Genomic DNA, 19,809 nt, shown 5'->3' on the forward strand with positions numbered 1-19,809 from the left:
TCTTCTCATTCTTCTTCTTTTCATTCTTCTCATTCTTCTTTTCTTCTTCATGAAAAGAAGAATGAGAAGAAGAATGAAAAGAAGAATGAAAAGAAGAATGAGAAGAAGAATGAAAAGAAGAATGAAAAGAAGAATGAGAAGAATGAAAAGAAGAATGAAAAGAAGAAGAAGAATGAAAAGAAGAATGAGAAGAAGAATGAAAAGAAGAATGAGAAGAATGAAAAGAAGAATGAGAAGAATGAAAAGAAGAATGAAAAGAAGAAGAAGAAGAATGAAAAAAAGAATGAAAAGAAGAAGAATGAAAAGAAGAATGAGAAGAAGAATGAAAAGAACAATGAGAAGAATGAAAAGAAGAATGAAAAGAAGAATGAGAAGAAGAATGAAAAGAAGAATGAGAAGAAGAATGAGAAGAATGAAAAGAAGAATGAAAAGAAGAAGAAGAAGAAGAATGAAAAGAAGAAGAATGAAAAGAAGAATGAAAAGAAGAAGAAGAAGAATCTTTTCATTCTTCTCATTCTTCTTTTCATTCTTCTTCTTCTTTTCATTCTTCTTTTCATTCTTCTTCTTCTTTTCATTCTTCTTCTGAGGATGAGGATGAGGATGAAGAAGAAGAAGAAGAAGAAGTAGGATGAAAATAAGAAGAATTCCAAGCCTGGAAAAAGTGTATCTGTCAGAAATAGAGGAGCTCTGCAGATACACTTTTTGCCGGCTTGGAATTCTTCTTATTTTCATCCTACTTCTTCTTCTTCTTCTTCTTCATCCTCATCCTCATCCTCTTCTTCTTCTTCTGAGGATGAGGATGAGGATGAAGAAGAAGAAGAAGAAGAAGAAGAAGAAGTAGGATGAAAATAAGAAGAATTCCAAGCCGGCAAAAAGTGTATCTGCAAAGCTCCGCTAAGTGTATCTGCAGAGCTCCGCTATTTCTGACAGTTCTCTGACATTCACTCCATACAGCGGTTGAAACATTGTATCTATTTGTTTCCATTTATGGAAACAAATAGATACAATGTTTCAACCGCTGTATGGAGTGAATGTCAGAGAACTGTCAGAAATAGCGGAGCTCTGCAGATACACTTGGCGGAGCTCTGCAGATACACTTTTTGCCGGCTTGGAATTCTTCTTATTTTCATCCTACTTCTTCTTCTTCTTCTTCATCCTCATCCTCATCCTCAGAAGAAGAAGAAGAGGATGAGGATGAGGATGAAGAAGAAGAAGAAGTAGGATGAAAATAAGAAGAATTCCAAGCCGGCAAAAAGTGTATCTGTCAGAAATAGAGGAGCTCTGCAGATACACTTTTTGCCGGCTTGGAATTCTTCTTATTTTCATCCTACTTCTTCTTCTTCTTCTTCTTCTTCATCCTCATCCTCTTCTTCTTCTTCTGAGGATGAGGATGAAGAAGAAGAAGAAGAAGAGGAAGAAGTAGGATGAAAATAAGAAGAATTCCAAGCCGGCAAAAAGTGTATCTGTCAGAAATAGAGGAGCTCTGCAGATACACTTTTTGCCGGCTTGGAATTCTCCTTCTTCTCATCCTTCTTCTTCTTCTCATCCTTTTTCTTCTTCTCATCCTTCTCCTTCTTCTCATCCTTCTTCTTCTTCTCATCCTTCTTCTTCTTCTCATCCTTCTCCTTCTTCTCATCCTTCTTCTTCTTCTCATTCTTCTTCTTCTTCTCATCCTTCCTCTTCTTCTCATCCTTCTCCTTCTTCTCATCCTTCTTCTTCTTCTCATCCTTCTTCTTCTCATCCTTCTCCTTCTTCTCATCCTTCTTCTCATCCTTCTCCTTCTTCTCATCCTTCTTCTCATCCTTCTCCTTTTTCTCATCCTTCTCCTTCTTCTCATCCTTCTCCTTCTTCTCATCCTTCTCCTTCTCCTTCTTCTCATCCTTCTCCTTCTTCTCATCCTTCTCCTTCTTCTCATCCTTCTCCTTCTCCTTCTCCTTCTTCTCATCCTTCTCCTTCTTCTCATCCTTCTCCTTCTTCTCATCCTTCTAGTTCTCCTTCTTCTCATCCTTCTCCTTCTCCTTCTCCTTTCTCATCTCCAAGGGCATTTAAATTAAAGGTACAGTGTTCTGCACTAATATAAAGGCTCTCTGAAGCCTAGAAACCCTTTTTATAAGTTAAATTCGCAGTGAATAAATTCGCATCGAATCGAATTTCTTCCTCAAATTCGGCGAATCAGCCGAATCGAATTTTTGAATAATTCGCTCATCTCTACTTTTTAGTAAAAAAAAAAACAAATTAGTTTTTAATCAAACATTATAATTTAAAAAAAATGTTTTACATTTTTATTTTATTTTTTAGATTATTTATGTGGTTTTGTTTGTTTTTTTTTTTAACATATTGTCACCCTAGCAGTACAGTGTCACCATAGTGACACTGTACTACTTGTGGGGGGTGATAAAGATTTTTTTTTCTTTTTTTACACTGATTGCTTTTATACCAATAAAGGCTGTAAAAGCAATAATTTCTCTTTCTCTCTGACTGCATTCTTGCAGCCATTGAGAAATACTGTGTGAGCTGTAATTGGTCACAGCTTGTCATATGGTACAAGGCTGTTGTGAATAGCCTTGTACCATGTGACCTCTGTGATCATTCACAGATTTCACAAGTAGTAAGCAATGATGTCAGAAAGTGACATCTTGCTTACTACTATTCATGTGATCACTGATTGTCCAATCAGTGATCACATGATTGGGACCTCACACAGAGGTCCAGTACATCAATCGGTGTTCGTGATGCCAAGGAGCGCGCACAGGCTAAAATGGTTGGCGCCTTTTATGAATGGCAACCCACTCCTGCACTGATGGGAAGTGGTTAAAGAGGCTTTAAACCCCTGCATGTATCCAATTAAGTGACTAGCCCAGGCTGTCAATCACCTGCTGTGTGCTGGAGGGGGGCAGGGCCATCACCTGAGATTGTCTGGTGTCAACTCATTCAGACAGCAGAGACTCATGGAGATAGCAGAGGAAGGAGACAACAGAGATAAATTACACTTGGTGCTTTGGATTGAGGCAAGTACACACTATAGCAGAATATGCTTTGTTCATTTTTATGTCTGAGATTTACGACCACTTTAAGAGGCCTGTCACTTTCACTGCTCTAGTGGAGGTATACAGGGATGTGGATGTAAATTGAGTATTGTAAGGCATTTATTTGTTGTGTCCATAGTGGCAGCAGTCCTATGTATGTATTTAGTATGATTTAGAAGACCTATCACTATTGCATTTCATATTAGTTTTTCTTGCTTTTAAAAAGCTATGCAAATTGGGAGAGGGAGAGAAAGTGATAGGGTTTGATTTGCTTAAAGGCTAAGTTCATCTTTTTTTTTTATTTTAAATCCAGTTCTTCTATGTACCAATATACCATTAATGTACCTCAATTACAGAAAAATGAAAGCTTTCTTTGATTTTGAGAACACGTCCTTACCTTAGCCCTTGCTGGATATCTTAGAAAGCTTCACCAGTGCTGGCATGTAGATTTAGGACAGAAAAGCCAGTAAGACACAGGAAGGAAATTACCAGCTGACCTCATTAGCACATGCATCCTGCACTGACTTCATTAAAACATACACCCTTCACTCATCAACTATTTGTTCACAATATCCCTGGCATCTCTCCATGTGTGCACTTGCCTGGCTTCCCCAGCATCCCTACAGGCCGCATGCAGCCCACAGGACACCTCTGAGTTAGGGCAAAAGCCTGCCTGATTGGATACAGAGTGATTGGATAAATGCTGTGTCCTTCTATTATATCGTTTTAGTAAATCTAAAGAAGATTGTACAATCAGATTGTATAGTGTATGGCCACCTTTATACACTTAATTGTGCTTTCAGTGTCAATTGTTAATGGCACACCAAAACACAAAAGCAAACACACATTTTGCCACATGAAAAAATGGGTGACAAATGCAGCAAAATATGCAGTAAAAAACATGCAGCTCACACCACATCAAAATATCACATGAGCTTCTTTGCCACATGTAGCACACACTATTGAAATCAATGGGCTACCCTATGTGTGTCACTTGAGAAACGAGCCAAAAAACACGCGCTCCCTCTACTTTCAGTGTGAATGGGGTCTGAAAGTGAAATTGGTTTGTTTACACAAGAACAATGAGGCTGCATTCACATCTGTGTGTTTCCAGCCACATGGCGATCTGCACAGAAAATGCGTGCTTAGCTATGCATTTCAAAAACATGCAAATGTGCATCCTGTTTATGGTGTCATTATGTTAAAGGCACCCCAAGTGCAGCATATGCACCAAAAACTGCGGTAATACACCACTACAGAAAAGTTCTGGAGCTCTCCTGGAGTGATTATTGCATGTAGGGTAGCCCTTTGTGTGATGAGTGAAAACACTCCAAAACAAACACGTGTTCATGGAAATGTGAATGTGGGCTTACAACTCTGTAGGCCCCCCGGGGGCTTTGTCTACTCGCTCCTATGCACTTATATAAAAATGGCCATACACTATGCAATCTGATTGTACAATCTCTGTACAATTTCCTTTAGATTTACTAGAACTATGGAACAGGATGACCCACCTGAACAATCCATTCAATCTGTATCAAATCAGACAGGCCCTTGTACTACATAGCTGATGGAAGAGCTAAAAGAGACTGTACAATCAGATAGAAAGTGGGTGGAAGGTGGTATGGTAATGAGGGAGGTGTGGTCTAGAGTGGTGAACATACCCCATCACACCCTCTTCTGTGATGCAACAAGGCAATGCAGACTTCTGGGAGATGGCTTACAAGAAGTTAATGCTAAGGGCTCATGTATACTGCAGCTGATAAACTCACATTTAGGAGCTGTTCAGTGTTTTTTTCAGCAGCCCCTGAACTCACCCTAATGTTTTCCTATGTGTCCATGTCCATGTGTCCATCATCGGTTACAGTCGTTTACAGGCATTTGAGTTTACAGTTGTTTTTTTGAACGCAGAAAACTTCAGCAGTCGATTTTATCAGCACTTCAAACGCAAACCGCTTGTAAACGAGGCTAAACGCGGCAAATCGCGTTTGTAAGCATTTGCATCTGAAATTTTTTTTAACTCTTCCAGTTCCTGATGCTGTCATGAAAAATGCATGCAAAGCATTTTCAAGGTACTCAGATGGACAAAACACTGAACATAGGATGTTCCCACCAAGCTTGTCACACATTGTAATGACTAATTCACACCTCAGACCTCTCCCACCCTTGGAAACAAAAGATATGCTAATGACCATTCACACCTCAAATTCCTCATGCAGACCCCCTGCCAGGTGGCCTTAATGACTCACTCCACCAGACACCTTTCCCACCCTTGGAAATAAAAGAAATGTTAATGAACAACTCACACCTAAGCTAATCTCAACACATACTGCTGTCTCTGCTTCTACTCTCTGTATTTCTCTGAAACAGTCTGAAATAGTTAATAATTTACAACTTTTCAGTGCATTCTGGACATTTGGGAGGCTCTCCTATGCTTATCTTTAAAAAATGCTTCTTATTATTATTATACAGTATTTATAAAGCGCCAACAGTTTGCTCAGTGCTGTACATTACAATGGGAGACAGAATATGCGACAGTACACTAACAATACAATAGACGAGGGGTTCGAGGGCCGTGCTCCTTGGAGCTTACAATCTAGGAAGGAGGGGATAGTGGTACAGGAGGAAATAGCTGTGGGGAGTGGTAGGAAGAGTGGAGGAGGTCAAGAATTAGCAGGGGGTGGGGTAGGCTTCCCTGAAGAGGTGGGTTTTCAGGGTGTGCCTAAAGGAGAGGAGAGTAGGTGATAGTCTGATGGATTGGGCTAGGGAGTTCCAGAGTATGGGTGACGCCCTGGAGAAGTCCTGGAGGCAGGCATGGGAGGAGGAGACCAGGGAACTAGAGAGAAGGAGGTCTTGTGAGGAGCAGAGAGTGCGTGTAGGGTGGTACTTGGATATTAGGTCGGTGATGTAGTTTTGGGCAGTATAATGGACAGATTTGTACGTCAGTGTTAGGATTTTGAATTTGATCCGTTGGGCAATCGGAAGCCAGTGGAGGGATTGGCAGAGGGGGGGTGGCAGAAACTGAGAGGTTGGTAAGGTGGAAGAGTCTGGCTGCCGTATTCAGGATCGACTGAAGCGGGGATAGCCTGTGGTGAGGCAGGCTAGTGAGGAGGGAGTTGCACACAAACGCACATAAACGCGCATAAACACGTTATGCAAATGTGGCTCAACAGACGTTTTTTAACCTATGTTTTCCAGCAGTCAGTTTCCATTGTTCAGAAGTGTCCTGTGTACATGGGGCCTAACAGACAATCTGCAGAAAGTGATGGAATCCAAAAATCATTTAGAAAATTTAAATAAACTGACAAGATTTAAACCTCCTGTGGATAAGGTAACTGGGAGAAAAGCAAATTGGGATGGCTGGGCCTGAAATGGCATTGGAAAACGCTTCTATTTATTATGAAAAGTGAAATTTTGCCCGAAACGGTGAACTTATCCTTTAAGGAATAGAGGCTGTTCACCTAACAAGGCTAAAGTTCACTTTGTAAAGTCAATGTCAATGAATAAGGTGAAGCTGTGTTAACTTTGGATACCCAATTGTGCTAGCAAAAATCCTGTTTTTTTTTCTATTTCCCTCCAACTATTTACTAGTATTTACTAAAATACACTTTCCAAAATGAACACTTTGCTAGGTGAACAGCCTGTATTCCTTTAGCGCTCATTCAGACCAGTGTTCTGTTGGTTCCTTTTTTATATATGGATCCAGAGGGAATACAATGTATGTCTAGGGGTGGTCTACATCTGCCCACATCTGAATCTGTTTAGGTCTGCAGATTGAAACGGAATGGGTTTTCAACGGGAATGCAAAGTGGACAGATCGGATGAGCACTGTTTCCAGTGGACACACATCCACCGATATCCACCTGCCAGTAGAGACTGCATGCAGGGGCGGATTGACCATTTAGTCACTCGGGCACTGCCTGAGGGCCCGAGGTCAGTAGGGGGCCCCATGAGATGCCCTTGGTATCTTTCATAGGCTTTTTTGGGTGTTGTTTGAGTGTGGGCAAAGACACAGGGGCCCCATGATTTCCTATTGCCCAGGGGCCCCTTGAGTTGTCAGTCCGCCCCTGACTGCGTGGGTCCATTTATTTCCTCCATCACAAGTTGGAGTAAAAATTAGAACAGACACAAATGTGACAAAAGTGACGTCCATCCCATTCTGATCTCACTCAGCAGGGGATCTGTGTTTAATCCTTTTTGATGCAGAACACAGGAGGACAGCCTTGATAAAGGGCCTTAATAAATCAGCCCCATAGTTCCACAAAGGATTTAACATTCTGGCCATTATATGAATATGGTAGACATATTTGTATTGATGTATGACGGAAAGAAAGGAGAATTTGTTACTAGGAGTAACAAGAGCAGTTTCCCCTTGAGATACTTTTGACCACGAGGCCCTCTAAGAGAAAGGTAGACAAAGAAAGAAAGAAAGAAAGAAAGAGAGAGAACACATTTATGGCTAATGAGTATCATTTCCTTCCACACCACACTGACATGTCAGATGTTACACAATGAATAAATGTTTGGTATTGTAAAGAGTCACTTCAAACATTCCTTTGAATAAGTGTTTCAAGCTGAAATAAAACATATCTAAAATATACTGAAGGATACGGACAGCTTCCTAAAGCAGTTCCAAATGTTAAGTGAACTCATGGTGTCTGTCATTTATTTTCCAGTTTGCGTTTACTAAAGGTTGAAATTTTGCCGAAAGGACAATACATCTCCATGTCAGCTAAAGATGTTTTAACATTTGTATCCTCACACAACCTACACTTTAGCTTTGGAATAGTGACATAATCTAATAATGGCTGCTCAGAGTGTTAAAAGAAATGAAAAACGGTATTGATGCTTATTTCTATTCTCAAAGCAAAGGGAAGAAAAATCAGCTTTATTTTCATAGAGAGTGTTCAACCCACATCTAAAAGAGGCAGACGTTCTTTAGAATCAACCAGTTTCCTGTAGTAATTTAATTTCAAATCTAACAGAACCACTTGCCCTCTGGTAGGTTTAACCCCCTTCTTGACAATGGCCTTTTTTGCTGTTCAGCACTGCACTCCCACATGGAAGAAAAATATATTTGAAATATATTTTTAAAAATATTCTTCCCAAATATATTGCCATATATTTGAAATACTACAATTTTGGCCATATTCAATATATTTAAAAATATATTTGGCTATACCCTCTTCAGTCTATCATGAATGCTGCTGCCAGACTCATCCACCTTACTAACAAATTACATCACCGATCAAATATCACCCAAACCGTACTCTCCGCTCCTCGCGCCACCTCCTGCTCTCTAGCTCCCTTGTCTCCTCCTCCCATGTTCGTCTCCAGGACTTCTCCAGAGCTTCCCCCATCCTCTGGAATTCTCTACCCCAATTTATCAGACTAGCGCTTACCCTGCTCACTTTTAGGCGATCTCTGAAAACCTATCTCTTCAAGGAAACCTATCCTGCCGTCAGCTAACAATGGAATCTTCTACTCTTCCTACCAGTCCATCCCCCACAGTTACTACCCTTTGTACCACTAGCCCCTCCCTCCTACATTGTAAGCTCCAAGGAGCAGGGCCCTCCTATCCCTCTTGTATTGAACTGTATTGTTGCTGTATTGTCTCCCATTATATTGTAAAGCGCTGAGCAAACTGTTGGCGCTATAGAAATCCTGTATAATAATAATACTAATAATAATATTTAAATAAATAAATATATATAATGTTGAAATTACAAAATATCTGAAAAATATTTTTAAAAGTACATTACAAACATACTGTATGTCTTTAAAAATACAAATCTACATTTTTGGAATGCATTTACAAATATCTGTAAAAATATATGTAAAATGACTTTTTTATATGTTAAAAAAAATCTGAAGAATATATTTTATCTGAAGAATATATTCAGCTAAGTGCTTGCTTATAGCAAAGAAATTCTTTGCTATAATCAATCAAATTGTGTAAAAAAAAAATACGGATCAGTTCCCCAAAGTAGTACAATGTTACTATGGTAACATTGTACTACTTTGGTCATAGTGTAATATGAAAAAAAAAATCTTAAAAAAGAGAAAAAATGTAATAAAAAAAATAATTATTAAAAAAATAAAATTATCTTTTTTTTTTCGTACTGTCACCAGTCAATGTCCCTGACCACTGCCACACCAGTTATATGCTGACGCTGTACTGTACTGGTGACAGTATGTAAAAAAAACATTGTGAAATTTTTTTTATTTAATTTCTTCATTTTACAAAAACGTATGACAAAAACATTACAACTTCAAAAAACTCGCCATGCCTCTTATGAAATACATTGGACTGTCTACTTTGCATAAAAGCGGTCATTTGGGAATATCTGTACTGTTCTGACATTTTAGGGCCTCAAGATATTAGATTGGCCGTCAGTACTTCAGGATTGATCAATTTTCAGAAATATCCCATAGTTTGTGAACTCTATAACTTTCCTACAGACTAAATAATAAATACTGATTTGGGTTATTCTTACCAAAGACATGTAGCAGAATACATTTTGGCCTACATTTATGAAGAACAATTATTTATTTGCAAACTTTTATAACAGAAACAAAGAAAAAAGCGGAAATAAACCCACCAGTGTAACAGTTATATTCAAGACATGCTGTACATGATAAGTGTCACAAGTGCTGGTAACTCAACTTTCAAGCCAAAAAAAATCCTGGAATCATAGCTGATCATCCTGGAACTGCAGATCAAACAGGGGCTAAGAAGGCAGCTTCCTTGGCCATAGAGAAAAGAGAGGGTTTACTTTCAATGTAATCTTTTACCTGCTTGAATGGTCTGTCCAGCTGAAAGTGATATTTCAATTTTGGATTTCTGCTGGCTAGCTGAATCACCCACTAGAATCTTACGCCCCTCCAATTTATAGTATAATGTTTTTCTTCCTACTGTATTTTGTTTTTCCAAAAACAATTTTTATTGAGAAAAGAGGCACAATGATAACATATACAGGTTACATTCAGATCATGGAAAGTCTCAGCAAATACCAGTATCATCTGTCGGGATAAACATCTGAAGTATACATAGTTTCATCACATAACAATGCTGAAAACAAGAATAAATGAAAAACAAAATCCAAACAAAAACAGACAGGAAGAATGATGTGAATATAACAATTGGGTAGATGATTCAGCAAATCCTCATATAGTCCTTTTAATTACAGAATGCAATACACGGTGAAAGGGTGGTTATATCAGTGGGTAATTGGATATCCACCTTTCTACTGTATTTTGGATTTCTCACTTGGTGGAATACAAGAGAAGGTGTAAGGCTGGCCATACACTATACAATTTTCTGTCCAATTTCTGCCCAATTTCCTTTAGATTTACCTTCAACTATGTAGTGCACAGGCCTGCCTAATTGGATACAATTGAAAGTGTTGTTATGTTTGACCTCCTATTATATGGTTTTTGGTAAATCTAAACCAAAAATCTCAAGAAAATTGTATAATGTATGGCCAGCCTTAGACTCTGTATGCTTCAGCAGTTAGCCCTGGTTGACACTGATGTGGTGCGGAATTCGCAGCGGTTTCAGAATCGCATCCCGTTCACCACTGCGGGTGTGTATGTTAAGTTACCAACCCCCCGAAAGCGGTCCTCAAAACACAGTGTGATGTGCAGAATTGGATCGCATAGGTGTGAATACCTATGCCATCCAATTCTAATGCAGACCCAAAAAAGGATGCTGCACGTTTTTGGTGTGGGTGCAGTGCGAGTAGAGCCAAACAAAATGTATGACTCCAATCGCACCGCACACAAATCGCATGTGATTTGCACAGGAATGCAGTGCGTTTCCTGTGCGAATCACATGCGATATACTGCACCGCATATATGTGAACCCGGGCTTAGAGTGGAGCTCTCATATTAAAAGCCAGTCTGTAGTTCAGTTAAACAACATGTACATATAACTAAGATAAGAGCTTTGGGTGGACTACATTTTTAAAATGAGAAATATCCTCATGTTGTTAAACATTCACATTTCTTTTTAGACCGTGCAAGATGAATGCAGGTGGTGAGATAGATATACTGGATAGATCTGTAGTCACATGGATGTTGTACATTGTGCATAGACATTATACCTCTTTTCAGTCTTAGGGTTCATGTATGTTTGGAAAACACTGCTGAACGATGGAAACTGCTGGAAAATGTAGGTTAAAAAATGTCTGTTTAGCCACATTTGCATACCGCGTTTATAAGCATTTATGCGTGTTTGCGTTTAGAAGCGTTTTTAAAGATAACATCAGGAAACCTTCCCAAATGCCCAGAGTGCACTGAAAACCAGTAAAAAAATTTACTATTTCAGACATTTTGAGAGAAATAGAGAGAGCAGAAGCAGAGAGAGCAGTATGTGTTGAGATTACCTGTCTTTTCTGGTTGCATTCACTATGGATCCCATCATGAGCATAATGCAGCACGTTCTACCATTTTGTCCTTCACACAAAACCTGGAACTGACTGCGCTGGTGTACCGGGTCCATTTGAATACATGGAAAACACTTTGCATGCATTTCTGATGATGCTGAAAAAAGGCTCTGAACAGCATTCGGATATGGAACAGTTAAAAAATGCTTCTAAACGCAAACACTTATAAACACAGTTACACGCGATTACAAGTGTTTGGCATTTGAAACGCTGATAAAATTTACTCTAAATGCAAGTTTGGTGAGTTAAAAAAAACGACTGTAAATTCAACTGCATGTAAACGACTGTAAAGGACATAGTGTACATGGACACATAGGAAAACATTAGGGAGAGTTCAGGGGCTGCTGAAAAAAATGCAGAAAAGCTCCTGAACATGAGTTTTATCAGCTGTAGTGTACATGAGCCCTTACCTGCACTTTGCTGTTACAGCAGCTGTGTGAGATTTATAAATATGACTGTGCAGTCCAACAGGCACAAAAGTTGGACCTAGTGCTCTCAGTAATGAGCACTCAGTAACAGAGCTGGTTAGAAACACACCCTCTCTTAACCTGTGTGCGGACACGGGGGGGGGGGGGTGGCTTTTACTTGGTGACTGAGTGGGAGGGCAAAAAGCAACATTTTCATTGAGAAAAGGGGTATTTTATAGCATTTCTAGGAATAGCCACAAATTGTAACTTACAAGGGTTCACAACTATAAACAAAAAGCTTTGTGACTTCAATTTAGCTTTAACTACTTTACTACCACCATAAGTTTTAAAACAACAGTGGAGTGGTGGCCATGGTGCTATGGAGTGGCATTTTAAAATGGGGTTTATTTACTAATGCTGGAGAGTGCTAAATCAGGCTCACTACTGCATAGAAACCAATCAGCTTCTAACCTCAGCTTGTTCAATTATTGTTTGTCAATAAAACCAGGAAGCTGACTGTGCAGAAATTAGCTTGATTTTGCATTCTCCAGCTTTAGTAAATAAACCTGTGTGTGTGTGCCTGGATTCATGCACAATGCCTTCAATCATGGCGCAGATCACAAGCAAAATGCACAGAGCCAGTCAGAATGGTTCTATGCCTTGTGATCATCAGTCCCTGTTTACATTTGAGGCCCTTCCTCCTGCCCTCACAATGCAGGGAATTGAGGCAGAAGGGTCTTATGAATGAAGATATAATCAATGAAGGGTAAGCAACAGCAGATTTCATTATTTTATGATATAGTTTAAAGTGGGTTTGTTTTTTTTAACTCTTTCACCCCCTTTCCTTGTCTGTACACATCATCTCCATTATGCCTTCACCTCCCTTATGCTGCACACTAAACCCTTCATCTCCATCCTCCCAGAGGTCATTTTGGGGATGTTCATGTTCACTTGACATTTTCATTTGTTATATTTTATACCAGAAAGTAAGGGAAAACATTTTTTTCAAAGTGTTTGCTCTTTTTTCTTTTACATGGTGAAAAAAAACAAAACAGTGGAACACTGTCCCCCTCCCCTCCCCCTGTGTGCCCTGGCATGTTTTCCAGGCTGCATGCTTCCATTGGCAGACCCAGGACTGGCATGATGGGTGCCCCCGGGTAGAGGGGAAGGAGATCAGTGAACATCAGTTCCTTCATGTCCCCTTCCTACTAAGAATACTGAAGACATGGGTAAAACATTCATTCTGGTTTCTGGTGTCACTTTCTCCGATCGGTTTGTCCAGGGATGAAGCTAATGTGTGTTCCATTAGCTTCATTGGAGGAACACATCAGATCTCCTTTAGACCCCTGATCTCATTAAGGAGAACCTGTCTTAATAAAGAGAACCTGTGACGATGTGATGAAAAATAAAGCAGCCAAGCACCTAAAAACCCACCACAAATGTTTTTGAGCCTCTCCTTCACCCCCACATACATGCACATATGAATGTACACACATGCATCGAGCTGGCTGTGCATGAAAACTTTGATTGCACTTCACATGCTGGAGTGAGAGTAACAATTCTAGGCCAATTATGTATAGTTAACTCTAAACTGGTGACTTGTAGGGGTTTTTAAAGCATCACCTATGAAAAACTTAGAGTACTGAAATTTGTCACCGTTTCATTTAATTAAGGTTATATATTACGTTTGTATGCCCTACAATTATTAGGAGTGTACTTTTGGTAAGATTTTGCGCTTGATAAACCATGTGACATAAAAATCTTGATCTACCACTATCTTATTCTTTAGGGTCTCTGCTTTCAGAAAATATGTATTGTTTTGGGAGTTTTAAGTATGCTTCTGGCCTAAAATGATTTTTCAAACATTTGTACAAAAAAAAAAATGCTCTGTCAATGAAATCATTAAAATTCAAATACAAGCATACATACAGTACATTTCACATTCATACATTAAAAATAATGGATACATTGCAAAATTATAAAAAGACATGTTTATATTCTGTACAAAAGTATATTTTGTAGTTTGTGCTTTCAATTAACGTAGCCCAATAAAAGCATTCATTTCAGAAGCTTACTCCAAAGCATTTCTAGTTTGTATCATTAAGTCAGCATCTTATTAGGTTTGTTGATTTGTTATTTCATTTTATTGCTGTCCTGTAGCTCTTTTATATTACAACAATATTTTGTGCCAATCCCATGCATACTTTATCTTTACATGTAAGGAAGATTGAAATGTGCTGATATTTAAGCAGTAACTTATTTGTATCGTTGTCTCATTAATTAATTTTATGATTGCTGAGGATACACATTGTACCACGATTTTCCCATAAAATTGTTAATTAGAAAAACTCATCTTACACATATTTGTTTATTTTCTGTTATCATTTACACTTTCGGTGGCTTACTAATAACAAATATGTTTAAAAAAGTTAAATTAGCCAAGGAAATGAAAGAAAACATAATGAGATTTATCATCTTAGGGTAAGTGGGTGGTTAGTACAGTACAGCTTATGTTCTAAGTTATGAATTGCTCCTCAGTACAACTCAGTATGTCTCTAGCAGCAATAATCAATATACACCCGTTTACATTAGAAGATGCAATCATCCTGCTTAACAGATCATGTGGAAAATAACCAAAAGGAGTTTTTGAACTTTGTGTACTCATTTTTAAATGGTGTTTCCAATGTTGTGTCTGACAGATGTCAAAAAACGAGAAAATAAAGATGCTGTAAAATGTTTTTCAGCTGCATATTAAAAGCATGAGATCCATAACCCTGCCATATCTAGATGATAACATCTTTTCCTGCCCAAATAGACTTGCCAGTGTACAAAATCAGTTTTTTTATGAGAAACAACTGAGCAAAATAGAACAACATGTATATCATAGGGATGGTTTTCGCAATACACATAGGCCATGGCCTATTGTGGCAGGGCTGCATGGGGTGACACATAACCTCCATCAAGTCATGTTTCTAACTGTCAGGTTCCATATTGCCGCCTTGCCTGCCAATGTAACTAGGATCTCATTGTCTCTGGCATTGCAATAGGTTGTCACCACTGTTAGTAAAAAATACCGGTCCCATGATGCTACCAATTAAAATTAACATCAAGTTTCATTTCTACTGCATTTTTTGTTTGGAATAGTGACCTCTGTACCTCCAGATCGCCTACTCCACCCCATAATCTTAGAACTGAAATTCTAATAGACTAAATTACTTGCCCTTCCAGCCACAGAGTGGGTAGTCTGTCTCTGTGGTGGCTGGACCCTGGCCATCATTAGTATCAATAGGGCACAATAGCTTCTTCCAGATGCCTTCCTATGTGCTGGAATTTTAGACTAGATGCAAAATGATTGACTTTGTGAAACACTGCTTCAAGTGCTGATGCCATAGCTCAAGTTTTCCACTGCTATTTAGGGTGCTGGCACAAATGCTTATCCAGAGAGAGCTGTGATTACCAACAGAGCAGGGGCGGGCTGACCATTTGGAAACTCGGGCACTGCCCGAGGGCCCAGGGTCAGTAGGGGGTCAGATGCTACTGGTACCTTTTTCATAGGCTTTTTTGAGTTTGGGCAAGGACACAGGGGCCCCATGATCTCCTATTGCCCGGGGGCCCCATGAGTTGTCAGTCCGCCCCTGCAACAGAGTAATGTTGCACACCGAGCTATTCTAGTACAGTTGTGTTCAAAATAATAGCAGTCAGACATCACTAACCTGATCAATCACTGTTTTTGGTAGAAATGATATTTCTACATGGCAAATAATTTACTAGCAGGTGTAGTAGAGTAATAGAAATCCAACAGACCCAACAGTCATGACATGCATGCTGCTGATTCTGTGTTATTGAATCACTAATTGAAAGGGGCATGTTCAAAATAATAGCAGTGTGGAGTTCTATTAGTGAGGTCATTCATTCTTTGAAAAACAGGTGGCAATTATTGCCCTTATTTAAGGAAGGAAGGCAGCAAATGTTGTACATGCTGGTTACAGTGCATTTCTCTCTGAAATTCTGAGGAAAATGGGTCGTTCCAGACATTGTTCAGAAGAACAGCATACCTTGATTGAAAAGTTGATTGGAGAGGGGAAAACATATAAAGAGGTGCAGAAAATGATAGGCTGCTCAGCTAAAATGATCGCAAATGCTTTAAAATGGCAACCAAAATCTGAAAGATGTGGAAGAAAGCGAAAAACTATTATTCGCAATGGATAGAAGAATAGCCAAAATAGCAAGGACTCAGCCAACAATCAGCTCCTGGAAGATCAAAGAAGGTCTAAAGTTACCTGTGAGTACTGTTACAATTAGAAGACGCCTATGTGAAGCCAAGCTATCTGCAAGAAGCCCCTGCAAAGTCCCACTGCTGAAAAAAAGACATGTGCTGAAGGGGTTATAATTTACCAAAGAGCACATTGCCCGAGTTTCCAAATGGTCAGCCCGCCCCTGCTCTGTTGGTAATCACAGCTCTCTCTGGATAAGCATTCGTGCCAGCACCCTAAATAGCAGTGGAAAACTTGAGCTATGGCATCAGCACTTGAAGCGGTGTTTCACAAAGTCAATCATTTTGCATCTAGTCTAAAATTCCAGCACATAGGAAGGCATCTGGAAGAAGCTATTGTGCCTAAAGAGAAATGGCGCAACATTTTGTGGACTGATGAAAGTAAGATTGTTCTTTTTGGGTCTAGTGGCTGAAGACAGTTTGTCAGACGACCCTCAAACACTAAATTCAAGCCACAGTACACTGTGAAGACAGTGAAGCATGGTTGCGCAAGCATCATAAAATGGGGATGTTTCTCATACTACGGTGTTGGGCCTATTTATCACATACCAGGGATCATGGATCAGTTTGAATACATCAGAATACTTGAAGAGGTCATGCTGCCTTATGCTGAAGAGAAAATGCCCTTGAAATGGGTGTTCCAACAAGAGAATGACCCCAAACACACCAGTAAACGTGCAACATCTTGGTTCCAGACCAACAAGATTGACGTTATGGAGTGGCCAGCCCAATCCCCGGATCTTAATCCAATAGAAAACTTGTGGGGTGACATAAAAAATGCAGTTTCTGAGGCAAAACCAAGAAATAGAGAAGAACTGTGGAATGTAGTCCAATTATCCTGGGCTGGAATACCTGTTCACAGGTGCCAGAAGTTGGTTGACTCCATGCAACACAGATGTACAGCAGTTCTCAGAAACAGTGCTTATACAACTAAATATTCATTAAGTGATTCAAAGGAAAGCAAAATCTTCAAACATTTTTCAGTTTATATAGTGAATGTTTGAGTTTGTAAAGAAGAATACAAACACTGCTATTTTTTTGAACAGTCTAATATTCACTTTTCTTCAATTTTTTTAGAGGAACAACACAAATTTGATATATTTTTCTTCATGTTTTGATTTGGAATAGAATGTGTAGTGTTCTCAATGCATTTGTGTGTATGGAAGTAAAAGCTATTAGAAGGATTTGGAGCTTTATTCACTTTTTTCAACACACTGCTATTATTTTGAACACAACTGTATTTATGTCTTTTTTGATTTTTGTGAGTTTTTTCCCATCTTTATTCTGCTCAACCAACATTATTTTTTATATTTGTTTTGAATCACTACTCCATTTATAAGTGAGTGAGTGTGAACCATCCAGTTAATAGCCTATTGAAATGGGAAGCTCTCTGTTTGTTTTTCTCATTGCCTGATTTGTTTACACTAGTCACATGCATTGTTTTTTAGCAGCTAATGATGCATAAATAGTCAGGAGTCTTGCTCCAGGATCCTACCTCTAGGACTAAGCCCCGGGGGCAGGGTGAAATGCATCAGTAGACATGACTATAGGGAGAGCTGGGACTGGAGATGCTCTTCACATCAGATGCAACATTTTTGCTAGATCATTTCTAACCCTTTTCAGCATCCACAGTTCTGACATAGGACAGTCCACCACTATTTCCCTTCATGGCAATTAGGCTCAAACACAGCTCAATCCTTAGTCTCAGAAAATAAACGCAGCATATTCTATACACTCCGTACTCTAGGCATCAATTGGTTAACTGATTTCTAATTGCTACACTAACAGGGTCTTTTAATGGTGCTGTATAATAAGGTGATGTCCAAACAACTGGTAGTATTTTAGAAAGTGATCTTTGCTGTTGAGTCTACTTGTAAACGATTGTATGATTCAAGTAATATTTGTACACTGTATCTGTGATGTACTCTCTGGGGGGGATAAAGAGTGGCACAGACTTTAGACTGGTGCCACTCTTCTAACCTGAGAAAATGGAGCTGTTCCTGATCCTAAATAACAAAAGGGAGATTGCAGAATAAGACAGTGGTGCTAGGGAGGCAGGAATTAGAAATACAGACTTAATTGGAATATGTAGCCTATCATTCCACTTGCACCTAAGGTTGTATAAAAAAAATCATTGAAACCTTTCATGAAAAATATTTAAAAACAAAATGATCACTTTGACATGTAGATCAACTGCTTTCAGCAGCTCTGCATTCCATTTTTGTTTTATCATACAGGAAAAGATACTTTTTACATTACAAGAGGCCAGTCTTTTTAATACATAAGTAAAATGATAAGATTTATTCTGTTTTCTACCCTAACAGAGTGCTTCTCTGGAGACAATGATCATTTCTTGGCAATCCGTGAAAGGAAGAACGGGAGGTCCAGGTTTATTTACAGTCATGTGCAAAGTATTGAGAAGAGTTTGGACTTAGAAAGACAGAAAATGCCTGAACACAATTTTCACTCTCCAGCTAACCTGAAAGGCAGCAATCTTATTCCTGCACTTTATATGAAATCAGCTTTCCCCCGATCATCGCACAACCAAGCCCTTAATCTGCTGGCTTCAGAGGATCGGGATGTTGAAATAGAAAATCTTCCCATTCCAGAATCTTGTGTGATTTTAGTGGTAAGTGTACCATGTGAGTAAAGTAGGTCATTGTCTTTTATAATGAAAAGGTTAAGACTGAGGAGCATTGCTGGCTAAAAAGCAGGCAAATGTAGACCAGCACTGAAAGATAAACAGTGGTGAAAGAATGGAAGAATTTAATTATTTTTAATAGGTGATGCAAAGGGGTGGACTTACTACAGAGAGATTTTGCAGGTAAATACTTACTTTGTAAAGTAAAGGTTCAGTGATCTTTAAAAAAAAACTTCCATTGTCCAACCATGTACAAAAAGAAATTGTTTTTTTTATTTCCCTTGAATTTGATTGGATAAGTTAACACAGCTTCACCAGTATTTTCTAAACTCACTGAGCATTAAAATGAACCATCTTTGTTCTACTAGTAAATCTGCCCCATCATATTGAGCATTTTGCCGCATATACAGACATAAGAAAATGCATAGTTTTCAGTAGAGACCAACATGATGTGTTGCATTGTGCCGGGATAAAATTCTGTCTGCTGGATAACTGATACCAGATAACTTTCACTACAGTATCTTTTCCCTGCAATGGCGTCCAACACACTGACACTATGGGGGTGATTTACTAAAACTGGTGCAACAGAATCTGAGAATCTGGTGTAGCTGTGCATAGAAACCAATTGGATTCCCGGTTTAATTGTCAAAGTTTAATTGAACAAGCTGAAGTTAGAAGCTGATTGGTTACTATGCACAGCTGCACCAGATTCTGTGTGCACCCCTGTTTTAGTAAATCTCCCCCCATGGTTGTTGTGTGCCGCTATTTGTATCCTGAGTGGACTGGCACATAACAAAGCCCCCAGCAGGCAGCTGACCTAACTTAAAAGGCCATTGCAGGGAATTATGGTTACAATTAATCTGGCCCTGCAAGTTACCATAAATCTGCCAGGATCACAAATTTCAACCCCACAGGATTTTTCTCAAACCGGTGGAACTGAAACCGAACCACATAGTCATAGATATTATCTTCAAAAGTACTGGAGCAAGCCAAGAACCACATAGTGTTCTGTATA

At 39.0% G+C, this 19,809-nt stretch overlaps 1 protein-coding gene across 1 annotated transcript in view; it reads left to right on the plus strand.

The window, feature by feature from the left end:
- The window catches only part of PTPRR (protein tyrosine phosphatase receptor type R), a 227,503-nt gene that overhangs the window by 21,634 nt on the left and 186,060 nt on the right, over window positions 1–19,809 (plus strand). The window contains exon 2 of the mRNA XM_089674106.1: window positions 18,478–18,782. Within this exon, the coding sequence (XP_089530232.1) occupies window positions 18,478–18,782 (305 nt within the window). The remainder of the gene's footprint in view (window positions 1–18,477; window positions 18,783–19,809) is intronic.

This window comes from Staurois parvus, unplaced genomic scaffold (assembly GCF_062004578.1).
Source record: "Staurois parvus isolate SC_StPar_1 unplaced genomic scaffold, SC_StPar_1.0 ptg000147l, whole genome shotgun sequence".
NCBI lineage: Eukaryota > Metazoa > Chordata > Amphibia > Anura > Ranidae > Staurois > Staurois parvus.